Below are 25,174 nucleotides of genomic sequence, written 5' to 3' on the forward strand. Positions count from 1 at the left end.
TACGCCCAGTGCCGTCACATTTCCGATTCTTGTATATAGATTTTCACCTCGATCAACATCTACCAATGGTAGTGTCGAGGTTATCAATTATCATAGGCCATAAACGATAACGGATTTGCCTTCGATGGTTCTTGCCCACCTGGCACCTTGTCAACTAGCAAATATTGCCAAAACTCCCAATCCATATCCATACCCTCACGTCCCATTGCAAATGAGCCATCATTGACATCTTGTGGTAGCTGCTGCCAGTCGGTCATCACAGCGTTGTTGTCGCCATCAAAGCTAGCGTTGGATGGGACGCTGTGCGGAGTGTGGGGCCCACCGTCGCCTGAAACCGTCGTGGAATTGCATGCGAGATTCTGTTCTTGGGAAAAGACCGTACTCGTTTCCCTCCCAAGGCTTGACATGAAGGGCGGTTCTGCTAATGGCGGGAAGCCGCGTTGCTGTCCGTTGGCTTGTGCCTTTTTCCAAGACCTGCATGTGAGATTTCCAAGAGCTCGATACAAAGGCTCATATCGATTCGAAATGAATGACGGGTGGTGCTCGTAGACTTGGTTGATCACATCCCATGCTCGCTCTGCGAGCTGACTATTTGCGCAGCTGGGAAGGCTCCCGACGAGTAAGACAAACGTTTCGAAGGGAAAGAAATTAGAAACGTGCCATAAGAAGTGTTGAAGCGAAGGTGTCGTGTGAGCCACAATGTCGTATTGAATGACCTCCATGCTATTTTCCAGGAGCATTTCTATTTGGTCTGGGCTCAATTCTGTGTCTTTGTCCTGGCGCCGCATGGGATGGCAAGTCGATATTCGAAGTTGGCAGATAGCGGATCGAGCCATGCTCAGCGCTAGGTGGTTCAGGGGAATCCCTTTGTCAATGTTCCTGAGGTACCCGTGCTCAATCGTCTTTTCAAGATCGTCAACAGCTTTCAGGAACTTGGCTCTCCCGTCACTTGATGTTCCGAAACCAGGGAGTGTCTTTTGGTGTATCATCCACGCTCCAATCTCAATTCGGACGGAGCAGAAAGCCATCTCCGTGGTAATAGGGGATGGAGGGGGTGGCAGTCCCATAGACGGTACGAGATCCCCATCATTGACGTTCACAGGCTTGTTGGTGTCACCAAGGAGAAAGGCTGACGGATTCATAGAAGCCCCAGTCACCTGAGCGGCTCGGCCATCCAGGATAATAATCTGCCACCAAACCCGTCGTCGCATCTCCGCTTCGAAAGGAGAGAGACCCTTTAGGGACGTTTCGCGGTGTAGGCCCATTCTCTGGCCCATCCGGGTGGCTAGGCCAGTCATGAGCCAGAGTATATCGTTGTCGCAGAGATACCGGAGAGCGAGCTTCATCAAGCCGGTCATTCATGTGCACAGATCGAACCAAGAAATCAACGCAGACCTACCAGGTAAATTGTGAATGTTTGAAGTACTTTGAGGCTCGTGGACCTGAGGAAGTCGACTCTACTCAATGCCACCTCGGTAGCGTACCGGTACCTCGCAAGGTGCTTTTCTCTCGGCTCGTCGAGAAGGTTTCGACACTCTTCGTCTGTCAAGGAGACAACTGCGATAAGATAAATGGAGAATATGAGAGGTTCCGTTGAGCGATCGGTTGCTGTTGGATTTGAGAGCATTCTGAGAACCTCTTCCTGCATAGATGGACCATGGATGATCTTCGTCAGAGGATGCACGTTACTCAGGAAGACCTGCCATAACTTGAATGATTGGATAGGCGATGGGTGTAGTAGCTCTGGGGACTGCATCTGCTGGTGACCGAAAATGAGATTAATTTGGGGTGGAGACGAGTGTCTTGCTGAAGACCTCTCGTCCTCTGAGCTCGCGCTTCTGGGGCCTAGCTATGATGTATCGTTAGTAGGGCAACGACTTCCATCGCCAGGAGGACTCAATCTGGCATACCTCACCGCCGAGGCTCGTCCATAGCTTGTTGCTGTAGAACAAAATCGTCAGCTCATACAAAAAAGACCATAACTGCGGTCAACCTACTCCTCAACATAGCGTCGCTCGTCTCCGTTTGCAACGACTTGCCCGGTGCTGCCGGACGGACCACCAGATGTTGGCCTCGGTCGGCTCTGGCTTCCGCGGGCAGATTTAACGCAGTCTTTGCCTGTTTTGATACAATATGTGCATGGAGTATGCCCATTGCATCTAATCTTGCGGTTTTGGCATGGGACACACGAGTGCCCCCTGGTGATCTTCAATTCGGCCATGTCGGAGGTTTGAATGACGGCCCGCTTCGTAGTGGGAGAGGTTCGCGGAAAGCTCGTATGATTCTAAGGCGGCCTAAATAGGACAGCCCCAGAGAACATGAAAGAGGGATGCCTTTCGAGAAATCAGGTGCTCGCCAGATCTTCTCTTTTCATCGGACACGTTTGCTTGCCGAGAAGTCGATGTAAAATATGGATCCCCGTCGAAGGTCTTTCCGTTGGCTTTTGCGTCTGCACCACAGAATTGCGTACGAAGATCAAGCGAGACATTTTACCAGTGTTGGAGTGCGGACGGTGTCGATCGAACGATTAGTGCATGCCGAGTGGTGCCGTTGGTGTGCTTTGCGGGACCGCACGCCGACGTGATTGAGGCGGCAGAGAAGCTTCGGTCCCGAACTAGTACCCGAGCTAACACAAAGTCCGCGGCCGCTTACGTTTTCTTCTCGGGATGACAGCCCGGGTGCCCAAGGAAGTCTGAACTAGGGTTAGCGTAGCGACCAATGCGGAGATTGCGCACGCGTGCTACGCCCCTCGGTGGCTTGTTGTTTTCATCCTCCGAGCCAGAATTGATGGACGCAAGACCGTGTCGGTCCCTTCAGCGCGGGACCGCTCAATCGGCCCCACATCTTAAATTTTGCGTGCCCGGCGCCGAGTCCCGTTCCGCGATGACGGTCAAGTCTTCATCGGCTCCGTTTTGCAAGATTCCTCGATCATGTTAAGCAGGATGGCATTCAATAAATATGCTACAAAATCATCTGAAGAAATACTCAATCCATCAACCATTTCAACGCATCAACGTACAAACAGAACAATCTACTCATCTTCTCCTCTCTTAGTACTTAACAGCCCTGCTCGATACCTCGAATCATGTCGGACATTCATGACCAGGAGGGAAGCAGTTTCCCAGATGACAAGTTTGCTACGAAACCTTCATCTGAAGCGAATGAGGAAGGAAATGACGAGTCTCAATACCCTCAAGGGCTGAAACTAGCCGTCATCATCCTTTCCAACATGATCGCCATGTTCCTTGTTGCCTTGGACAGAACCATCATCACCACGGCGATTCCTCGCATTACGGATGATTTCCATTCACTGAACGATGTCAGCTGGTATGCTAGCGCATATCTGATTACTAGCTGCGCTACGCAACTCCTTTGGGGCCGTATCTTCACCTTCTGCTCAACGACAGCAATTTATCTCATCGCAATCTTTCTTTTCGAACTGGGCTCGCTCCTCTGCGGTGTCGCCCCCAACTCAGTCGTCTTCATCATCGGCCGTGCCATCGCTGGTGCGGGCTCAGCAGGCATCTACTCCGGAAGCACTATTCTCATTACGAGTGTCACTCCTTTGCACAAGCGAGCTGGGTATGTTGGTATGATGGGCGGTGTTTTTGGCATCGCATCAGTCATTGCACCTCTCATTGGAGGTGCCTTTACTGATCGTGTAACTTGGAAATGGTGCTTCCTAATCAAGTATGGTAACCCCTCTCTATTACATCAACCTGGTCAATTGCTAATAGTTTCATGATAGTCTCCCTGTTGGAGGCGTCGCAGTTGCTGCCCTCATTGCTCTCTTCCCGAAACTTTCTCCAAAAGAGTCAACTCCGCTCAAGCAACAAATCAGGCAATTTGATCCCCTTGGAAATCTTGTCTTCTTGCCTGGCGTCATTTGTTTGATTCTCGCACTACAATGGGGCGGAGAAAAATACCCCTGGAACAGCGGACGCATCATCGCTCTCTTGGTTCTTGCTGGTGTTCTCCTCATAATATTCGTCAGTATTCAGATCTGGCAGCGGGAGAATGCCACAGTGCCGCCTCGTCTATTCGCGGTCCGCAACATCTGGCTCGGAGCAGTTTTCTCATTTTGCCTCGGAGCTGTCCTCGTTGTTTTCTTGGTCGCTTTGCCGATATGGTTCCAGGGCATCAGAGGCACCGACGCCGTCACCTCTGGCATTGACACCCTTCCTCTCGTCCTTGCTCTCGTATTCGGGGCAATGGTATCCGGTGCCATGATCAACGGAATTGGATGGTTCAACCCCGTGTTCTTCTCCTCGGTCATCTTTATGTCTGTAGGCGGAGGACTAATCTCAACATTTGGTGTTCACACACCAACGCACACCTGGATTGGATACCAGATCATTCTTGGTCTCGGTATTGGCCAGGGTATGCAACTCGCAAGTCTTGGGGCACAAGTCTCACTGGAGCAGAAGGACGTGCCCACAGGCGTTTCGCTGATGTTCTTCGCTCAGTCACTAGGTGGCTCGGTACTGGTGTGCGTTGGTCAGGCTGTCTTCAATGAGTCATTAACTTCTCGACTCAGCCAGTTTCCTGACTTGGATGTTTCCAGACTTGCTGGTCAGGGTGTCACACATTTGCGGAATATCATCCCCACGGAGGTTCTGGAAGCTGTCCTTGTTGAATATACCGCAGCGCTCAGAAACTACTTCTATGTTGGGCTGGCGGTAGCATGCTTTGCTGTTCTGCCTTCTTTGGGTATAGAGTGGAGGAGTGTCAAGGGGAAGACTGGTCATTGAGTCGCTGGAACGGTCTTGCAATAGACGCAAGACCTTATTGGAAATTATAGCTATCTCTTGCTTTTAGTTCAATTTATGAACAAACCTTTAGCCTGCCGACTTCCAAGTGCAGTGAAGTGCGTGTTCCCACGAGCCACAGGGAAGGAATCATCTGTGATTCATGGATGACATATAAAATTGACATACCTCGGTGTTTTTATTCAGCCCGCGTATCTTTTAGTCAATAAGCCGTCACTGATGCCTACTTTCTGCGCCGTATATCAGTCACATGATCGCTTTTGCCTCTCGCGTAACAATGTGAACCTCAAACGAACACCTGCTCCCTTAAACTGCAATACAATTCTGCCCTTTCCATGACGTTTTTCTCTCTTCATTCCTCCCCATCTGCACCATAACTAGGACAACAAGAACCATGTCTGAACCAATCGAGACAAATCCAGACGAGGACATGGGATTCATTACTTCCCCTCCCACAGAGGGAATTGATCCCGACGCTTCGCGTGGGTTCCTTGACCTTTTCCGTACGGAAAATGGGCGGGATATTCCCCTCGCGTCCTATTACATTGATAACCTTTCCCACGACTTCAACTTCGAGGACTTGATGCGCTGTGTCACCGATCCCGACACAGGTGATACCGCCATGCACGTCGCAGCCGCTGTTGGAAATATCAAAGCCTTTGATGCCACTGCACAAAGCTTTGGGGGGAATGGAGTCGCAACAGCTGGTTCATGACATGCTTCAGAGCCATCTTCTTGCTTCGCAACAAGGCCGGAGATACCATCTTCCACGTCGCAGCCCGCATGGGCCATCTTGACATCATCAATGCGGCCTGGCAAAACTTCTGGCAGGTCATAGACTGGGACAAAGTCCCTGACACGCCCGGCTCTGAAGTCTACGCCCCCATTGACCACGATCTACCCGAGTTCGAAACCGATGTCGACCCTCTGTGGGTGCCTGACTACATGGTGGCTACTGTTCTTCTTGCCAGGAAGAACGCTGCTGGGCACACGGCCGCCGATGAGGCTACTATTGCTGGCTATACGGATGTCGCGGAGTGGTTGAACCAAGTGCTGGACCGCGTTACTCTTGGCGGTAAAAGAGCTACAGAAGGATGGCTAGAATGGAGGAGCTAGTCGACAATCGCTACGATATCGATGGACATCATCTCACCTGGGATCAAATCCCAAGGGTAGGGCTATACTATCCTCCTAGGTACAGATCCTAGCGGCTGTGTTTCTCGGTCGCGATTTTGACGAAGGGCATCCTCCCCTATCCCCAGCGTTCGATGTTTGCTTTCTCTGTTCCCCGCACGCATTGTCTATTTCCGAGTGCCACAATCTCTTCCGGTCAAATATCTCAAGAAGAACACCATAGGCAACAGCACTTCATTTGTCCAACCCCATCCTACAATCCTTGGCATCACTCCAGCCAAGCTCTCGCCATCTGGGGAAATTTCCACCTCTCTCATCTTTTCAAACGCGGCCGATGCAGTGCAAACCTGGGGTCGAGCCGCTCTGTCGGGATAGATGTGCAAGTTGTGTACTCGGCCAACAGCGTGGGCTGGGCCTTGAGCGACAGCGCCAAGCACTTGCCAAGGGACTTGCATGCTCATCCACGACCATTGATTCACGGAAACCAGAAACTCAATTTTCCGCTGCATGCTTACAGCTATTTAGCCCTGTGTAGCTAGCAGTCAAACCCTGAGCGCCATTTGGAGAGCTTCGTTAGCTACGTAATCAAGAAATGACATAGCTTCGCGAGCTCAACGCCCACAGATGCTTGCATGATCAACTCATGCTGTCTACAAGTATATAAAGGCCGAATCTTTCCATGGCCATGGAGCGTCTGAGCCATTGTCAATGTTGTTCAGAAGTACCAATTGACCCCGAACATCTTTCTGCGGTTTCTTTAACCAGCGTCTATATCCAGCCCAGACACCACACTGAGGAACCCTCGAAATGAAGATTGCTTCTACCTCCCTCTTCTCACTTTTGCCTGCTTTGGTGCAGGCTGGGGTCATTGACCGACGCCAAACCGGGGACGGACCTGGTGGCTCAGCCGACAACACCCAGGGCGACCTGGGTGAACGCCCTCCTCCGCGTTTTCCATTCCCAGTCACCAAGTTCCCTGTAGCCAAGGAGACAGTTGTCCTAGAACAGACAATGTACATTCTTCCCGGTCAGGTGTTTGACGGTGGTATGAAGCGATATGAGCGTGTTGAGGGCAGCTGTAACGAACAAGCAGGCAAGTCAACATGAACACCTGACAAGGGTCAAAACTAGGCTAACGAATACTGTGTCTTCCAGAGGGCACCGATGCCGATGCTGTTTTCAACCTCCTGCCTGGCTCGACCATTCGAAACGTCATCATCGGCAAGCATCAGGCTGAAGGCATCCATGCACTGGGTGACGCTTGGGTTGAGAACGGTATGACACAAATGTGGCGCATTGAATTCATCTGACATGTCTATAGTTTGGTGGGAAGACGTCTGCGAAGATGCACTTACATCCAAGGGCCTTAACACACAACTGAGAGTCATCGGCGGTGGAGCTCGGAACGCAACAGATAAGGTAGGAATTCTCATTGGGTTATTCGAAAAGCCTTCTTTGTCTTCGTTTTACGGGCCGCTCGCTGACACCCTGTTCTTCCAGATCTTCCAAGGCAAGTCAGCTTCGATATTATTCCAGGGGCCAGACCTAACCTAACAAACAAAAGACAACTCCCTGGGTGGCAAGTACAACATCACCGGCTTCTACGCTGAGAGTTTTGGGGTGAGTAAATCGACTGTGATACTAGCGTGACTTTACTGATGATGCCTCTTGTCAGACTTTCTACCAGTCCTGCGGCAACTGTCTGAATCAAGCAAAGAGAAACGCGACAATCCAAAACGTCGTCGCCGTGAATGGCATCAGGATGGGCATTGTACGTATTCCGTGGAAATTCTGAGTCATTGCCATATGAAAGTTTCTTTCTAACAAAACCAAAGATCAATCCAAATTACGGCGATGAGTTCCGTCTCAAGAATGCACAGCTTCAAGACTTGGAAGTCATCGTGGACAAGGAAATTGCCAACAATGTCCAGACAGTTCCTTATACAATCGGCAATGGTCCAGACCTCAAGTACGCCTTGTATAATGAGACCAGAGACGCGATCACGGATTATGATGGAGAGATCTTGAATGCTTACGAGCCTGAAGAACCTTATGAGTGGCTCGAGGATTTCTGGCCCGAGGGCTTCAACTAGTGATGGTAACGGCTTGGCTCGTTGCCAGAAGAGCCGCGTGGCATGAAAAGAATGCATATTGCATGATGCTTTGTTGTCAATCAATAGGTAGCAAGAGTGAGCGTTGGAACCCCTGCAATACCATGTGGTCATGCATGTCTGGCGAACAGTGGATAGCCTGGGTCCCGAAAAATGGCCGGCTCCACATCACAACGGGCGATGGAATTTGCTTCGCCGGAACCAGGTCGACACCCACGCGAAAATCGTGTCTCTGAATATCTGCATGCAACCAGAACACCGAGTAGATAATGTTGAATGATACTCACCGTCGCTGATATTGAAAGCAGAAACTTTGTGGCTCCTCGCTAGTCATGAGGCCTAGCCCAAATGAGGGAGCTTTGCCCCTCGGTCTCCCTCAGTGTCAGAAAGTCGCTGTCGTTGCAAAATGTCTCGCTACGTCCGTGTTTACCAAGCCACTGCGGCAATGGCGTGGCAGGGGAACCGTCACATTCTATCAAAGACGTAAACTTGTAAGACACGTCGGACAAGGTCTCGTCTGATTCGTGTCGCTTAGCTGCGGACAATATTTGGCTTCCATTGAACAGCATCGACCCCAGCCACAGGAACAAACAACGACCAACTCGCGAGGCGAAGCACGTACAAAGGCCAGAATAGCTGCAGGGTAGATCAGCATGTACCCGCACGCAGCAAACACGAGAAACGGGCCGTTTACTCTGCCAGAAATATCACTGACCGTCAATTTGATGGCAAAGGAGCGAAGTTCCAAGTTGTTCCCTCCATCGCAAACAAAGGTGACATCATGGTTGGAATGCGAAAGGATGCCACTTGTCGGAATGTAGAAATCGCCTTGGGACTAAGACGCTGGTTACTCCCAGCCAAGCTCGTATTCTGGGATTGTAACGTGACGACCCCCCAGACGAAAGGAATACCACGCGAATCAGTTCCGCATCGGTCTGATGCAGACAATTTCACTTTTCGAGATCGGATGCGGGTGCCAATGTGGCTCGCACCGGCGACTTGGCGATGTCCCCTTGCAAACGACCTCAGACATCATTTGGCCCGCGCTTCTCTGGTTCGTTGCAAGGGATAGCACTTTAACCAGTGCATCCCGCCTGCGATTCTCCGCCCCTCCTTCACATCTACCAACCTCTCCCTGATGTCACTCGTTCAACAGTGGTAGCTTGACGTTACCAAATCTCATCGCAAATACTACACCGCACAATTCGCTTCACTCAGCAACCCTCAAAACCGACGACATTTCGATGGACCACAAGCGACCATGACCGAGCTGAACGCCTTCATCTCTAACGGCACATGCTACCATGCGTCCGGCAAGAAGGTGGACGAATGGCTGCCGTGCGGCAACACTGCCTTTGGCCAATTCACATGTTGCCAACGATCTGATATGTGCTTATCAAGCCGGGCTTGCTACAATGCACGATTCGGCGTTACTTATCTCGGCGGCTGCAGCGATCCAGAGTACAAGGATGCGAGTTGCCCAGACAAGGGTGCCTTGAGCAGTAAGTCAATCGTTGGAGGTCCGTCTTGGGATTGACGGGTGACTGACGATGTGCCAAATTCAGGTCAACCTTGGGCAGGACTCGTGTACTGCAACGGCACATCGGAGCAATGGGTAGCCTGCGAGCAAAAGGCACGACCGACGACACTCACATCAGCAGACGCATGCTGGTGCCCACAAACATCACGAACAGTCGCGTTCACTGATTCATCGATTCTCGAAAATGTCGTCCAGCTTCCTACTGCCCTGGGAGGGAGCGTCATCTGGCAACCTGGTCACGTTCCACTTCCAACACAACCCAACACGACACCGACGGGCACAGCTACTCAAACAACCGCTTCAATAACAAGCACGAGCTCAGCATCACAGCCGACAGCTACAAATACGAACGAAGAAGATGACGGAACAACCATGACGGCAGGATCCAAAGTTGGCATCGGCGTTGGCGTCGGATTAGGTTGCACCGTTCTTCTCGCAGTGCTTATTTACCTGTTCTTCGCCCGGCGGAAATGGCAGAGGGGCGATATGGCTGAGCTGGACAACACAAAGTCAGAAGGCGGGAATGGCTGGGGCCGCAGTCCAATGACACCGGGGACTGCTGTTTCGGAACTGGACTCGAACACGCATCAGTGGTCTGACAGAATGGAGCTCGACGCGACCCCGAGAGGCTCCACGGTAGATGGACTGGATGGATATGGAAGCAAGGTCCACGATCAAGGTCAGGCTTATTCACTTGGAAAATCGCTAAGCGTTAGCAAGGCGGGGAAAGGAAAGAGGTCGCCGAGCCCCATAGCAGAACTCCCGGGATGATTACATGATGTGAAGGGCTTCGCATGAGATACCACCTGACTTCTTTGGCATGGAACTATCTGTTTACATCATGGCATAGCTTGGAAAGAGCATATTTCAACATACAAATACAACATTCTAATGCGATTCTTGACCTCCAACTCAAGTTAATCGATGAAATCATGTCCGTTCTCAAGCGAGTCATCCTGCTTTCCTGTTGTTGGGGTCGAAGTGTTTTCGATCAATTCATATGCAGATTAGAATTTCAGCTGGACTACAAACGCCAGGTCGAAGCGATCTTTCCCTTTCAACCTGGGCTGTATCTGACGCATTCCTCGTGGCGCGCTTCAATTGGTATCTGCGGCATGACCGACATCGGGAACTCCTCCAATTGGGTCGAAGGTCTCAGCCTTCGCGTCGTGAACATGTCGGAATACTTGTTGCCGGTGGAAATACCGAAACATTCAATTTACACTTCATTAATACAAGAAATCATGTGGTTATGTCTCACGTCAGCTAGTCGAGCTACGTGTGTTTACGTGCTCCTATAAAGTCCTGGCTTTTTGGTCCTTCAGCTTGATAACCTCGGGCTTTCTTTCAGACAGTATTCTCTTCGATCCCATAGGCCTCGGTTTTGTTCCTTAAGCATGTCGTTCGCCACCGATACCGACCCATACGGGTTTTGGGAGTCGTTCGTCGAACCTACGCCTGTAAAAGCCACCACTTCTGCACCAGCACCAGCATATTTTGAGAGCTCTGATACTGTTGAAATCTGCTCGGTAGAAGAACCAGTCGCCTATTCATATCAAACCGCAACTCACATCGCTGAATCAGCCCCAGTCAAAATCCTGCCTAATGTTGCTCCTAAGCGGATTGTCATCTGCTGCGATGGAACTTGGCAATCATCTACGACTGGAGAGAAGAACATTCCTTCCAACGTGACCCGACTGGCCCGTTCCATATCCAGAACTGGCGAAGGCCCAGATGGTAGAATCTTCCAACAGCTCGTATATTACAGCTCTGGAATTGGCACTGGAGACCTGAGCTTCTTGGAGAAAGAACGGCAAGGGGGCTTCGGCGTTGGTCTCTCTGGTGACGTTGTTGAAGCGTACAACTTCATTGTCAACAATTATGCCCCCGAAGACGAGATATTCTGCTTTGGATTCTCTCGGGGGGCATACACGGCTCGTTCTGTGGCTGGCCTCATCACCGACATTGGCATCATTCAGCCTCAGGAGATGCAAGATTTTCCAGAGCTCTACGCCCTATACCGAAAACACCATGACAGCTATAACTTCCGCCAGTCTCGAGAGTATCGCCAGTGGATAACCGGAGTTCCAGCAAAGGATGGTGATTCTTGGAAATACGAATACAACAATGCCTACTGGGATGTACTTCCGCACAGGATTCCTGCCGAGAGGACCAGGGTCGTTCAGGTTGTCGGGGTCTTCGACACGGTGGGGAGCTTGGGTATACCCGACATCACTTACACGCAGTGGGGGAAGCAGCTACTTCGACAACTTGCGCCTTTCTTGGGCTTTGACGACGGAGGATTTCACAATCCATGTTTGAGCCCATGTAAGATTTTGCAATCACTCACTGTCTCTTTGACCTTTTTCTCCTTCACCTAACTCTGCATGCTTCTCCTATCAATCCAACTCCAAAGGGAGGATGTAGGAAGATCGTGCGCGATGTGGAAATTGTGCTAATTTGAATCCAGTCATCAAACATGCGTTCCATGCGATGGCTATCGATGAGCACCGCAAACCGTTTTCCCCAACCCTTTGGCACCGCTCTCCACAGAACCAGGCTGACCTCCAGGAACCCGACCAAGATATAATGGAGCTAAAGGAAGGATTCGTCAGGGTTCTGAAAAAGGGGGCTGATGAGGCTGAGAAGTCGAAGGCATGGAAAGACTTCATAGCTCGCGCGGTTTACGATGAGTTGAAGGGAAGCAGCTCAGAGCTCATCCAAGTTTGGTTCCCCGGGGTCCACATCAACGTTGGGGGTGGTAATCCGAACATCCTGGCTGGTGATGAGTCCGACTTCGAACGTAAGCCTCATCTTCTCTCGAAAGTAGTTGCGCGGTCATTAACATATGCAGAACTTGCTCTCATATCCTTCGCTTGGATGTGTGACCAAATCAAGCCTTATCTTCAACTCGACGATGACGAAGTGTACAATACACTCTCTACCCTGGCCGATCGTGAAGTTGAGCAGCGAAAGAGAATGATCCAAGACCTCAGAAGTGGCAAAGATTACGGGTCCAATTGGGTTACCCAGCCTTTTTGGAAGGTTCTGGACTTCACTGGGGTTTATAAGGCTTCCAAGAAAGGAGTTGCCGAGGATGGATGGGCTTTGGGCACAATTGTTGACAGCTTCACTGGCATGATGAAGATGTCAGGGTCAAAGTATCGTACTCCTGGACGATATAAGGAAGACAACGCCGACAAGGACATGAGTGAGACCAAAGAGGAGATTCATCCCTCAGTCTTCTTGCGCTATGAAAGCCTCTCAGGCTATCGTCCCATTTCCCTTACCGGCTTCAAGAGATTTGAGGAACGATCAAAAAAAGGTAGCATCACTAAGGTCACGCGAGGGTGGCGGAACGGCAACCTCGAGATACCAGAATATGTGATCAAGCCCGATGATAAGATCTCACGACGATTGGCCGAGTGGTTCGCCGGCGGAAGGGAGTTTGTGGCCAGGCTTGATGACGCAGGAAATGGGGTTAATCGCTATAACTGACGAGCCACTGAAAATCAAATTGTCCCGTAATGTCCTAGTAGTATAGCATAGATTGATCAACCAAGTGTTTCCGTTGCCCCTCCAGATGCCTGAAAGGCCACCTTCGCCGTGATCAATCCGCAACCGAAGGTACGGATTAGGCTCTTTGGACCTCTTGTCCGGGAAAACTAGACCACCCCGGTGGAAAGCCGTTGGTGATATGACACATGTCGCTACACTCACCGCGGAGCACATTGACTCGATCCATGGTAATGCCAGGCGACGAACATCCAGGGAACTTGAAGACAAACTTTACAGTGGGTATCAGCTCTGGAAGTGTAGATTGTCTGATATAGTCCAGAGACGGCAACCTTGCTGTTCTGCCGTTGGGTGTTTTGTCCCACAACTCCAACGCCTTCATCATTGCCATCGCCTCCTTGGCTTGTGAGTAACCTGTCTTCTGCCACCACGTCTCTCGATCCAGCCTCTCCTCGCGAGACCATGCGCAACCGCCAGTAGCCCATGCAATATGTAGGCTGAGGATTTCTTCAACCCGACGATTATCCCTCATATCGACAACTTCCAGAAAGTGATGGTTGCAGCCCCATACTGAGCCCTGTTCGTAATCGCATGTCCATCCGGGAAAGTCATCTCTTGACACGAACAACTGCTCACGAAATGCCAGTCCTATTGGTATCACGATCTCGACTTCGTGGATGAGGATCCCGATCCGCTCAAGCTTATGGTAGTCGAAGCCATCTCCTTGATCACAAATGTCCGATATGCTGCCCATCCTGAAACCCTCTTGGATATGCTCTAAACAAAGCACGATGTGTTCAAACTGAGACAGTTTGGGGCCGTATTCCGTGTGCAGTGAAACAGAATAGCCTCCTGGTGGGCCTACATTCAATATATCACGAGAGGTGATCCAAGCCACCCGTCTTTTGTGTACGGTGCCCATTTTCACCCTTCCGTTGTTGTAAATGTCGTGAATCAGGGGCCTTAATGTCGCCCAGGCCTCCCGACAAGAGAGAGCAGGCGCAGGCATTGGAAGACGACGATTCCAGGCTATTCTCTCGCGTGTGTGGTCGGTGGCGTGCAACGTTCGAGCCGGGATGGAGAGGAGCCAGATTTGCTCACGGATCGCCATTGGCAATTGCGGGAATTTTTCGAAACACAAATTTGTTTGGATCCTGGGCGCGTCCTGGTAATGCTTGCTGGCAAGATTGAGCATGTTCGTAATAAAGCGCTCGTCGGTAAAGTGATGGCCCGCAATAATTGCACTAGACAGAAGGTCTTCTAGGACCACCTGAGGCTTGCGCATGGTGATGATGTTTCTTGTTTGGCACGCCATTACGAATAACGTCTTTTGAAGCATTCTTGTATTTGATATAATTACTGCCACCAGAGACTGCGAACTGTGAGGTAATGCGTTCCGCAACTCGGCGAGGTCGAAGGTCGAGTCGGCTGCCTAGGGCCCTGGGCACCCAGGCAGCGCGACCCTCATCTCAGAAAGGTCAAACATCGACATTGAGAGCTTACTTTGTAAACGATGGGGCCGATTGAGCTTTAAATCGGGAGGTGTAGCCTGCCTAAATGCCTTTCAAGTGCTGATGAGAACGCCAGAGTTTTGATGGCTGCCTAGAGAACACGATAAACCGGGAACAATTCGGGCTAATGGAAGCGGCTTACCACACATATTCCGGCTTCAAATCCGCAGCGCATGCCAATTTTTAGGTCTTGCCTCTTTCTTGACGAACCATTAGGTTCTGCGCTTGGATATCATATTTGTCGTTGCCTGTCTTCTCTTTCTGAAAGAAAAGACGCGGTGTATTTTGCCCCTCACCGACACACCAGCTGTTCGCTCTAAGAATCATCTGATAGATGTTCGCTAAACCTAGGCTCAATTGATCGAGTGGTTCGTTGAATCCCATCTAAGCTAGTATTTGTTCTTCGCGATAGCTGTGGAAGCAGTCGGCATGCATTCATAGAAGGTACTGCTGAGACTGTTTGTACATTGTTTTTATTCTGTTTGTACTGAGAATATGAAGTTGTGAAATCAAAGTGAGACTGAAAAGCTCAAGCCTCTGATGCAAACATAATCGCTTGTGTATGATGACCCATCCAAACTGACCCCTATCATATTCCCCCTCGCACTTAGACGCAGGCGACGGTCTGTGTGCAGCTGTCGCCTCGCTTAAGACCCTTGCAGGCGTCCTCGTTGTCCTTGGTGGCCTTGTCATCGAAGGTGTCAGTCTTGCCGCGCTGGCAGACGCCGGTGTTGCCAGTGCAGAAGAGGTTGGTGCCCTGTTGGCAGACAGACAGATAGTTGGCGGTCTCGTAGGTGGTGGCGCGAGGGACAGACGCAGCCGAGGCGACAGCGGCCAGGGCAAGGACAGCGAAGGTAGGGAACTGCATTTTGAATGTGTCGTGTGTTGGTTTGTTTACTCGAAGAGAGCGTTGATTGAAGAGAGTGAGAGTTGATGGAATGAGTGAAGTGGGTTGATAGAGGCTGATTGAGTTGAATGATGAGCAAGAAATACGGTGGGTGCTTCTTCTTTTCTTATATGCTGTCTTTGTCGCCTGGGAAGCTATTGATCAGCGCTCGGGTAGATCGCGATTTCCCTGACTCAAACGAGGTTCCTCGGTTCCAGGGACTGTGTCGTCGCGAATAGAATCTCCCCAGGGGTGTTGTGGGACGTTGGCGGCTGGGCGAAAGCTCCCTCCACTATCAGCTCACTCAGGCCTGAGCGTTGTCGGGGTTCCCGCTTGCAGCGACGCGAGAACCTTAATGAACATAGCGAGGTGTGGCATTGCTTCATGCGCGCCGAATAGATTAATAGTGACGTTTCAGCCCTCTCTTGTTGCCTCCTAATCTGGATTAGACGGACCTGGGTTATTACCCCAGACAAGTCACCTGGAGGACTTTTTGAATAGAGTTATTGCAATTGAGCTCGCTTTCAGGGACGATATTCCGGATAAATCGGCTGCGTCACATCGAACCACGTTCGAAGCCTAGTCCAAATATTGCCGATACAATCCATTGGAACTTGCTCAGGACTATTTTCAGATTAATCCTGGTTACAAATGCTTAGAAAGAGTCCAGAAGCACTTTGGAACGCTAGCTTCGAGTTTCTGTTTGGCTAACTGCCAGAGTCTTGGTAAGGTGCTCAATTCTGTCGGTTCTTGGCAATCTCGACTTGGCTCAACGAATAGAGGGTTCATCCAATGACCAACATTGTCTGTCTAACTTGGGGACACTGGATATCATGGGAACTTCAAACCACCTGCCTGACAAGCCGGATGCACTGAGAATCCGTATGTATCAATCAACTGATGCCGTTGCATCTATCGAGAAGTCACGGTTTCGTTTCGGCCACCTCGTGTCTGCGACGACCCACAAAGCCCTGGAAACAGGTCGCCCTGACTCGGCAAATCCTGCTTGAAGCAACAGAGCGCTGAAGCTCAACACCCGTCACCGCAGCACTGGGCCTAGAACTCTCAGTGCCGTCGGCCGCGGCTACATCGATGCTCCTTGCACTTATGCTCCGATCCGCGCGGCTCGATTCACAAACAGGACTTTTTTAGACAGACGGACGGACGGACATTCGACGGTCTTCCAAAGAGAAGAAAACTGGATGGATTAAGCCTTGCAATGGTTCGTCCTTAACCAGACGCCTTTCAATCCGGAACCGCGCACAACCCTCCGCACATTTGGGGCCACCCACTTACTCGAACACTTTTTTCCATACCCAGAGGCTCCGCGTGTTGGTGTATTGCTTGAATCCTTCAATGCCCCATTCCATTCCAATGCCACTCTCCTTGTGACCTCCGAAGGGAACATTGGGTGCAACGTCAAAATGCGAGTTGACCCAGACGCTTCCGGCACTGAGGCACCGGGCCATCCGCTCAGCGCGCTTCAAATCCTTGCTCCACACTGATGCGCCGAGGCCCGTTTCAAGGCCGTTGGCACGGTCGATTACATCTTCCTCGGAGGACCACTTCAGCAACGGCACAATTGGTCCAAACGGCTCTTCTTTGACGATGCGAGAGTCCTCAGGTGGATTATCAATGATCGCAGGCTCGATGAAGTAGCCTTTGGAGGTTTCACGGACAGAACCCTCCAGTGCTGTTTTCCAACCGCACTTTTCGATGTCTGCGTACATGTTCTTGACCAGCTCATATCTGGTCCATCATCGTTAGTATGGTATTGCAATCGGCAGATTTGAACATTGATAAGGTACTCACTGCATGCTGTTTTGGAGAGGCCCAACAACAACATCCGGCTCAAAGCCCCCACCAGTCTTGATGTTGTTTTTAGTGAACTCTACCATGGCATCTCTGAACTCATCATAGATCTTTTCGTGGACGTAGATTCGCTTCACTAGCATGCAGATCTGGCCCGAGTTCAAAAAGGCAAGTGTTGCGATCTTGGGTAGGCACTTAGAGATGTCAACATCCTCGCAGAGAATGGCAGCATCGTTGCCGCCAAGCTCGAGAAGACATCTCTTGAGAGTTTTGGCGCAGCTCTCCGCGACTCTCTTCCCCGTAGCAATCGATCCGGTGAAAGCGATCATGTCGATTCCTGGGTGTGCTGTTATCCATGGACCGAGATCATCGTTGCCACTAAGGACCTGGAACACTCCCGGAGGGAAGATAGACATTGCGATCTCGCCCAGCTTCAGGTCGCAGTACGGCGTGTAAGGTGACGGCTTCATGATGATTGTGTTGCCCGTCATCAACGCAGGTCCGACCTTGCCCAAACCCAACAGCATTGGCCAGTTCCAGGGAACAATGGCACCACAAACTCCAAGGGGAGGGAACGTCGAGTAGATGGTTCTCTCGTTGTTGTCCTCGAGAACCTCGTCTTTCACTTTCATAGTTGCAAAAGCACGCAGCCAAGCTATAGTCATGGTCATCTCCGAGTTAGCTAGGCCCAAAGGCTTGCCCTGCTCCATGGTCTGCAGCTTCTCTAGGCTTTCCCTGTTTTCTTCAATAGCGTCCGCATACTGCAACACAAGCTTTGACCTCTCCTCATGAGTTGTCTTGCCCCACGTCTTGAAAGCCTTCCTGGCGTGTTGAACTGCGTCATCGAGCTGTTGCTTGGTGGCGACTGGCACCTCGTAGAGAGGCTCTTCCGTTGCAGGGTCAATGGAGTGCCGGGTTTCAGCTGTTGGTGCAAATTCTCCGTTGATAATATTGCCCGGATAGGTCTGGATTTCATAAGCTGGAATATCTTTATGACAACGAAGATACTCATTCTACCTTGATATCAATCGCTGGGGCCATGATTGCAGTCTGAGATGCCCCCAGAAGAGAAAACAATCAGATGAAATTTGAGAAGACTCGGTCAGAAAAACGTGTCAATCGAAAAGTCTAGGCGAATCCATACTTTTAGTTGTCATTTATGAGAACACAACTTGTCAGCCGGAACAACATTCCGTTCCGACAGCGATGAAACTTATCTACGGAACACCAAAGTACCTTTACCCCGCAGGCTGCGCATATTCCGATGTAAGACTGCGTGGCACTGTGGAGGGATGATAAGCTGAAGACTTTTGAACTTGCGCTAGCGTTACTTCTTGTGGTTGGTCGCCTTTTTGCCCGTCGACCTTGATTCGCCCAGAGTCTTACCTTTCCCTGTGATCTCACATAAGACGAACCCTAGAGGATGCTGATCCATCCCAAATCTGGTGTCACCACGAATTTCCCTAGGATCATGAACAAATGAAACCACTCGAACTCCATGCGTTGGGCCGATGCATTGTCATCCTAATGTCGTGTTTCTCGAAAGACTTGGCTCTGTTCTTTAACCGGGGACTTTGGTACGACAGAAGACCATTTTTTGGCGACACTTGGAAGATGACGGATGCATGGTGGAATCGCAGTTCAGTAGCCACAAGGGTCTTCACATGTTCTCAAGTGGGACGTGACTGTCTAGAAGATCGATATTGTTCCCCGGCAGATTGGGTATGAGAGGCAATCTCAGGCTGTTCGATGCAACCTAAAGTTCAGGGTACGGCAGAAGCCTTTCTGAATTATTATACTGGGCAATGTAACTAATCCCGATCCTGACAAGGTTGAAGATCTCGCTTGCGACGCCACGATCTGACCAAACACTGGGGCGCGGAGACTTTTCGTCTGGTATTCGAAATGTTTCCGGCAGGTGAGCTCGGTCTTGCGGATCTAGCAGAGCGATTTGAAATTTGATGGCAAAAGGCGTGACAAGACCTTCCAGTGATTTATGTATAAGTACTACAGTGTTCTCTTGTGCTGCATGATGTGGAATGTGAAATCAAGCCTTCAAGGTGAAGCAAGCAATAAAGCAACCAAATCTCCACCATGTCAGACCAGCATGACCCAGAATACCTTCTTCGCGAAACGAAGCGCGAGATTGAACGACTCCGAAAACAGCACCAATGATTCCAAGGCTGTCTAGATAACAAGATTGTCTTCGCACCGGTAGATCTCAGTGATCCGTCTCTAAAGGTTCTCGACGTCCGCTGTGCTGATGGTAAGTCCCGACCGCCTGGTTCAAATTTCCCCTTATTATCATTCTGATCAGTCGACCTAGGAATCCTTTTGAGAGATCTCAGACAAGAGCTTGCGCCATCTGCACAACTTGTCGGTTTCGATTACATGCCTTCCTTCCTCCCTGAATTTCCCGATGGCAACATTCGCTACACGACCGGAGATGCATGTGAACGGCCAGCACCTGACTTAGCCGGAACCTTCAACTTCACTCATGTTCGTTTCGTCCTACCAGGATGCGGAAAAGCCGGTGCGGATCGTGTAGTCTCCAACCTAGCAGGTAGGTCTTGATGGTGCTGGAATGGTGCAGCTTTACTTAACTAGACCTCAGAAACACTTGCGCCGGGAGGCTGGCTTCAGATCCAAGAGATGGATCTTTCAGCAGGTCGCACCGAGCATTTCTCTGCATTCAACGAGGTTCTTCAACTCTTTGAAGCCGTTTTCGAAGAGGGTGGTATGGGAGGTCGTTTCAGCTCCAAGTTTGATGAATCATTCACCAAGGCCGGGCTAAAGAACGTGACACTGCAACGCCTCGAGATCCCCGCAGGAAAGAGAATTGCGGGCGAAACCCTTCGAAAATTGTCTATCGAACCTTTTAAATTGACAATTCCAACAGTCATTGGGGCGGCAAAAGGTACGAGTTTATAAAATGGTCTGAATAGAATGGCAACCGGACAATGACAAATTACTAACAGTATTCAATAGCAATGGGCCTTGAACTCCCAGAGTCCATCTTTGATCGTTTGGAAGAGCGCTTTGAGCATGAAATGCTCGAGACAGGGGCAGCTTTTGGCACATTCGTCGCTTGTGATCAAAGGCCTCTGCAATGAAAGCCCATGTAATACTTACCTGCCAAATCTAATACATCGCAAGCAGTCCATGGTTTACACTGTGTCATTCTCTCATGAATTTATTACAAAGATCGTCTCAATGCTTGAATAGCCCGGGTTTTTGTCTCCTGCCATGTGTCTACAGGGTCTGAAGACTTGCACTGAGGGTTTCTGCAATACGGCAGAGTCGCATTTAAAGTTTTCGGGCGATCATTAGGGGTCAATATGCAGCGATCTTCATCTGAAGCCTATCAGATGAACGTTTCAGCATGAGCTGAATTCAACATTTGGAAAGAATGCCGTGACATTGAGTATTATTGCATTGTCTAGATTTCCATGACAAGTCGAAGGGTGCGACTCTTAGTTTGATCCCGGTCCGCCTCCCATCATCGAGAAAGTGCTTCACCATGCTGTTAGCATTCGAGGCCCATCAATAGTAGCGAAACTCGCTTCCCAAGATAGAGCTTACCTGGACCACTTTCTACCCGCAGCAGCCCTGGCCGGCGCAGAACGCTCTGTTGCTGTTGTTGCAAGCATTGGCGCGAATGCAAGTAGAGCAAAGGTCTTGGCGCTTGACGAGAGCCCAGTCAACCTCTGTGTCCGCACGAGGAGTAACGGCTGCGCCAAATACTGAAGTGGCAGCGAGAACAAGAAGCATGGAAGACCTCATGTTGAATCGTAAAGTGAATGGTCTTAAGTTATCGGGAGGATAGAAGCTGTAGAAGCGATGGTTGATGAGGAGAAGAGCGAATAATCAAAGTGAGAGAGACAGACTGCGACTTTTATAGAAGACCACCAGACCATCAGACCGTCCGGCGACTTTCTGTCCGCAATATTCCGTATTTCATGAGTTGTGGACCCAGCGGCCCTCTCATTCTGGAACATGGGGTGTCTTAGCGACTGCGTTGAGGTGAGAATGGGCAAATGCGAGGTATCCGAGATATGCGGAAAAGAAAAGCAGGAGCCTCTACAGCAATTTAATTGAGTTTGCACAAATCAGTCTCAGCTTTTGTCCTTCGTTACAGCATAGATCGGTCACCCCGTCCGTTGGGCTTGAGTTCGTTGTTTGTATGGTTGGCGATACCCAACCAGGCATGCACGAAGCCGCTCAGCGTTGACTACAGGCTTGTCAGCTTCTGTTCATGTGGCATCTCTTGGAGTTTTCTTTTCAGATCATTTTGATTCCCCGACATGCTCCGCTACCAACCTGTGACAGCCGTACTAAAAAGAAAAGTTCGAGTGAGCTACTAAGGGTTTGATTTTGGAAGGCTGTATGTTGGTCACGTCATGAAGTCTTCATTTGAAAGCTCCCCCAGGGAATATCTTAGCCGCAGTCAGCATCAGACGTTTGGTCTTTCTCAGAGACGACACCACCGAACAACGCCGGTCATTGCTGGAAAACGAATCAATATTCCTAATGTCACATGTTGCCGTGCAACACATACATAAGGTAAGCCACGGACAATACGAAAACGTCATGGTATGAGTTTCAATCGCGTTTGGCGCGCTCTTATTTTCAAAAGACAAACTTTCCGTCCGGATGTTCACATCTTCAAAAAGTTCGCATATGCACAAAATGATGATTTTGGTTTAGGAACTGCCTCATTCCCAAGAAAAGAGCCTGATTTGAATAGTAATAAATTTTACAACATATGTCCATGTGACCTGGTGATCTAACGAAAGAGAGACGTACACAATCGGTTCGCGACTGCTTTGAAAGTAATTCGATGCTTTACTCAACCGACTTCAAGCTGAATTCCTTTACGAGGACAGAGCCACCCAGAGACTTGGTTGCAAAGTTCAGCACCGCGAATCTGAAGGCCATGAAATATTGCCAGCGGTTGTGGAGATGCCAGCTGTCTCCAAGCTGAGTAAAGGTCTCTCCATCAGTGCTATACGAGAGCTGCGCAGCATTGGTGTTCTCTGCAACCCAGAAGGAAGGCGTAATATCGGCCGTAGCCCTCAACCAGATATCTCCGGCTCCAGTGACAATCATCGTTAGGTCAATTTCCGCAGTGGCTACGACGGTGCCATTCGAGGTAGTCTGCCACCCTGTACTCTCGGGGGCCAGGATGTCATGAACGGCGAACAGCTTGAGAGAGTCGCCCTGTTTTTGAAGACCAACGTAAGCCGACTCGTCCCTGAAGATGGAGACGCCAGTGATGTCCCCATCCGCCATGTTGGCTAGGTTAAGGCGGAAAGTACCACTGCTCTTGGGCCCCAGAATGCGGTGCGTGAGAGTGTTGCGGGCCGAGTACAGATCGTACGTTACCGTCGCCGTGTGGAGTGTGAGGCCGTCAGCTCCGAGCTCCCAAGCGGTGTTGTCAGGGTTGTGGTTCCACTCCCACTCTGGGCCAAGTTTAGATCCATCGAAGCTATCCAAAACTTCTCCGACTTGGTTGACAGTCTTATCTGTAGTCACAGGCAAGGGGTAAGTCTTTCCCCATCCTCCGGCCTCGTCAGTCACAATATGAGGCCAGCCCTCTTCGTCCCATGAAAGCGGAGCCAGAACGGGAATGCGCCCAGTTGGGTAGGCGTCAAGGAAGCCCATATAGAACCAATTGCCTTCGGGAGTATCGATAATACCGCCCTGATGAGGTACTCCTGAGTTGGGAATTGGAGAAGTCATGCGTTCGAGAACGGTTTTGTTTGTGTACGGGCCCCAAGGGTTGTCGGCCTTCAAAACATGCTGCTCGTCTGCAGGCTTAGTCACCCAAATGTAGTAGCTGCCATTGATATGATAGAATCTGGATCCTTCCAAGTAGCGCGTGGAATCGGTCCATACCACCTACACACAGTTAATAACAGCCTCATCGAACACAACACGGCAACTGACCTCTTGTCGGACGGGTTGTAAGCCATCAGCAGACATCTGAGCAACGCTGATGTTGTACTTTCCATATGCAATGTACATCGTATCGTCTTCGTCGACAAGAACTCCAAGATCGTAAAAGCACTCGTCCAGCGGCGGGTGGCTCTGCCACTCGCCGGCGGGATCCGACGCAGTGAAGATGTATGTCTTGCTGAAGTCGATGCATCCATACCAGTAGAACAGTCCGTTACTCTCGCGGTACTGCAGAGAGCTTGCCCAGATGCCACCAACGTACGCCCTTTCGGTGCTGTTCAGGTAGTACTTCTCGCCGAAAGTCAGCTCTGGTACGGAGTGTCCGATGAACTCCCAGTTGATGAGGTCGTAACTTTTCAAAACGGGTGCGCCGGGAGAGTAGTGCATTGTCGAGGCCGTGTAGTAATAGGTGTCGCCGACGCGAATGACTTCGAGGTCGGCGAGATCCTCATAGATCACGGGGTTGTCGAAAGTCTGAGCCACCGCCATGGTGGCGGCGAGGACGGTCGACGCCAGCTGAAGAAGCTTCATCGTGATTGTAGACTGAGATCAGCGCCTTAGCGGTTGCCCATCAATCATGCGAAACAAGTGAGATCATGTACGAAGCATTATATATATTGATCAGATTGATATCAAACCATTTCCTGCCTCCATCGACGAGTTCCCGAGCGGTTCGCGGTCCGTACACTCCACCACGCGACGCAACATCATCCCACCGGTTCAAAGAATAGTTACGCAGTTGCCAAGTCTTTCCACTTGCGCACAAATGAGTGCCCTTCTCACTCCCGAACCTGGTTGCTGATCGAGTTGTGATTGGTGCGCAAGGCGTCGGTTGGGTTGAGCTGGGGCGCTTAAGTGCGGAGGCGGGGAATGTTCCAATCTGGGGATCGTCTCCAGCTTCGTGCGGAGAAACAACGGGCCATGATCCTATGGTCCAAAACTGCTACGTCTTTCTAGCTGATCTCAATGTCGGATAGAAAATAAATCTCCGGCCGCTGAGCCGCCATGAGGTTATTCGCATGGATAGCGCGTATCGTCAAACAGCAATGTCAGGTGTTCGCAGTCAAACTTGACGTGAATCTTGTGGGCAAATTCAACATCTCATCCTGTATTTCTCAAAGACAGGCATAGACTACTCAGCTCGAAAGCCAACTTTTCATATCACGGGACTTGAACTGAAATACGATTGCCAGAGTTCTCTGGAAAGAAAATGTATCGTGTGCCAAACCAGCAGTGAAGTAAGCACCGTGCCGTTAACAACCACAGTACGAGAAAATTTTTCATCGACATACATAGTGTTTTCTCTGCATACAGTTCATATCGCACTTGAAGGGCTTTTGCTCTTTACACAAGGTTGAAGGGAAGCGGTTTCTCTAAGTAAGTAATTATATGTGCAACGCAACGATGTTGAGGCTATCCAGATCCATCACCAAAACGAGTAGCGGTCAACAAACGCGTCGGGTATTAATTCCGGTACCGGTTGCCGGTGATTGACATGCTAGCCATTCCCCTCCAAGGTCGATGAGGAAGCGAGTCATACATAATCAAAGGCATCGATTATGCCGTCTTCCGGCTTGGACCCCGCTGTTATAATACCCCCGGATAAGGTACTTTCCACAAACTATCAACATTGAACTCCTGAAACTGGCAGTTGGCTACTCCCATGATGTACTTGTTGTAGACCTTAGGTTGTGAAGCGGTGTTACGCCTTTGCGTAAGGTTTCGGGACTTAGTAATGTTATACGGCAACATCATGTGGGAAGTTCATGCTAGATCTCGCAATCCGCTCGCAATCGCGGTCCTGCAGACGAAATAGGAACGCGAGCATCACCAGTCCTGGGTATCATCTCCGAAACATCCTATGGAACAAAAGTCAGCTATGCAGAGATATACACGCATCCCATGGCTACTGCCGAAGAGAATAGGGGCATATACTA

The 25,174-nt window shown here is 50.3% G+C and overlaps 8 protein-coding genes across 8 annotated transcripts; 5 read left to right on the forward strand and 3 right to left on the reverse strand.

Moving 5' to 3' along the window:
• Positions 1–1,237: 1,237 nt before the first annotated feature.
• aurR2-0 (Aurofusarin cluster transcription factor aurR2) lies at positions 1,238–2,221 on the reverse strand (the record flags this gene model as incomplete). Its single annotated transcript, XM_037326542.1, has 4 exons — positions 1,238–1,268; positions 1,389–1,849; positions 1,911–1,941; positions 1,998–2,221. The coding sequence occupies 4 exons, from the start codon at positions 2,219–2,221 to the stop codon at positions 1,238–1,240; spliced, it is 747 nt and encodes a 248-aa protein (XP_037175651.1).
• Positions 2,222–3,085: 864 nt separating this feature from the next.
• Positions 3,086–4,751, forward strand: aurT-0 (Rubrofusarin-specific efflux pump aurT; the record flags this gene model as incomplete). Its single annotated transcript, XM_037326543.1, has 2 exons — positions 3,086–3,690; positions 3,749–4,751. The coding sequence occupies 2 exons, from the start codon at positions 3,086–3,088 to the stop codon at positions 4,749–4,751; spliced, it is 1,608 nt and encodes a 535-aa protein (XP_037175652.1).
• A 729-nt stretch (positions 4,752–5,480) lies between these two features.
• CGCA056_v011298 (uncharacterized protein) lies at positions 5,481–5,885 on the forward strand (the record flags this gene model as incomplete). The annotated part of the gene is made up of 1 exon (XM_037326544.1): positions 5,481–5,885. One exon carries the CDS (start codon positions 5,481–5,483, stop codon positions 5,883–5,885), a length of 405 nt encoding a protein of 134 aa, XP_037174988.1.
• An 825-nt stretch (positions 5,886–6,710) lies between these two features.
• plyE-1 (Pectate lyase E) lies at positions 6,711–7,996 on the forward strand (the record flags this gene model as incomplete). The annotated part of the gene is made up of 7 exons (XM_037326545.1): positions 6,711–6,948; positions 7,059–7,178; positions 7,225–7,339; positions 7,404–7,417; positions 7,468–7,523; positions 7,579–7,674; positions 7,739–7,996. 7 exons carry the CDS (start codon positions 6,711–6,713, stop codon positions 7,994–7,996), a joined length of 897 nt encoding a protein of 298 aa, XP_037175744.1.
• Positions 7,997–10,951: 2,955 nt separating this feature from the next.
• CGCA056_v011300 (Uncharacterized protein) lies at positions 10,952–13,052 on the forward strand (the record flags this gene model as incomplete). Its single annotated transcript, XM_037326546.1, has 3 exons — positions 10,952–11,882; positions 12,025–12,357; positions 12,409–13,052. 3 exons carry the CDS (start codon positions 10,952–10,954, stop codon positions 13,050–13,052), a joined length of 1,908 nt encoding a protein of 635 aa, XP_037175461.1.
• Positions 13,053–15,188: 2,136 nt separating this feature from the next.
• Positions 15,189–18,320, reverse strand: FUS7-1 (putative aldehyde dehydrogenase FUS7; the record flags this gene model as incomplete). Its single annotated transcript, XM_037326547.1, has 4 exons — positions 15,189–15,443; positions 16,784–17,216; positions 17,280–18,244; positions 18,297–18,320. The coding sequence occupies 4 exons, from the start codon at positions 18,318–18,320 to the stop codon at positions 15,189–15,191; spliced, it is 1,677 nt and encodes a 558-aa protein (XP_037175134.1).
• An 864-nt stretch (positions 18,321–19,184) lies between these two features.
• Positions 19,185–20,392, forward strand: psoC-0 (Methyltransferase psoC; the record flags this gene model as incomplete). Its single annotated transcript, XM_037326548.1, has 5 exons — positions 19,185–19,197; positions 19,462–19,545; positions 19,606–19,842; positions 19,894–20,196; positions 20,268–20,392. The coding sequence occupies 5 exons, from the start codon at positions 19,185–19,187 to the stop codon at positions 20,390–20,392; spliced, it is 762 nt and encodes a 253-aa protein (XP_037175132.1).
• A 1,732-nt stretch (positions 20,393–22,124) lies between these two features.
• On the reverse strand, positions 22,125–23,768 carry XYLO-1 (putative beta-xylosidase; the record flags this gene model as incomplete). Its single annotated transcript, XM_037326549.1, has 2 exons — positions 22,125–23,180; positions 23,229–23,768. The coding sequence occupies 2 exons, from the start codon at positions 23,766–23,768 to the stop codon at positions 22,125–22,127; spliced, it is 1,596 nt and encodes a 531-aa protein (XP_037175133.1).
• Positions 23,769–25,174: the final 1,406 nt, after the last annotated feature.

This window comes from Colletotrichum aenigma (assembly GCF_013390185.1).
Source record: "Colletotrichum aenigma strain Cg56 chromosome Unknown KSG_Cg56_contig07, whole genome shotgun sequence".
NCBI classification, from domain to species: Eukaryota; Fungi; Ascomycota; class Sordariomycetes; order Glomerellales; family Glomerellaceae; genus Colletotrichum; species Colletotrichum aenigma.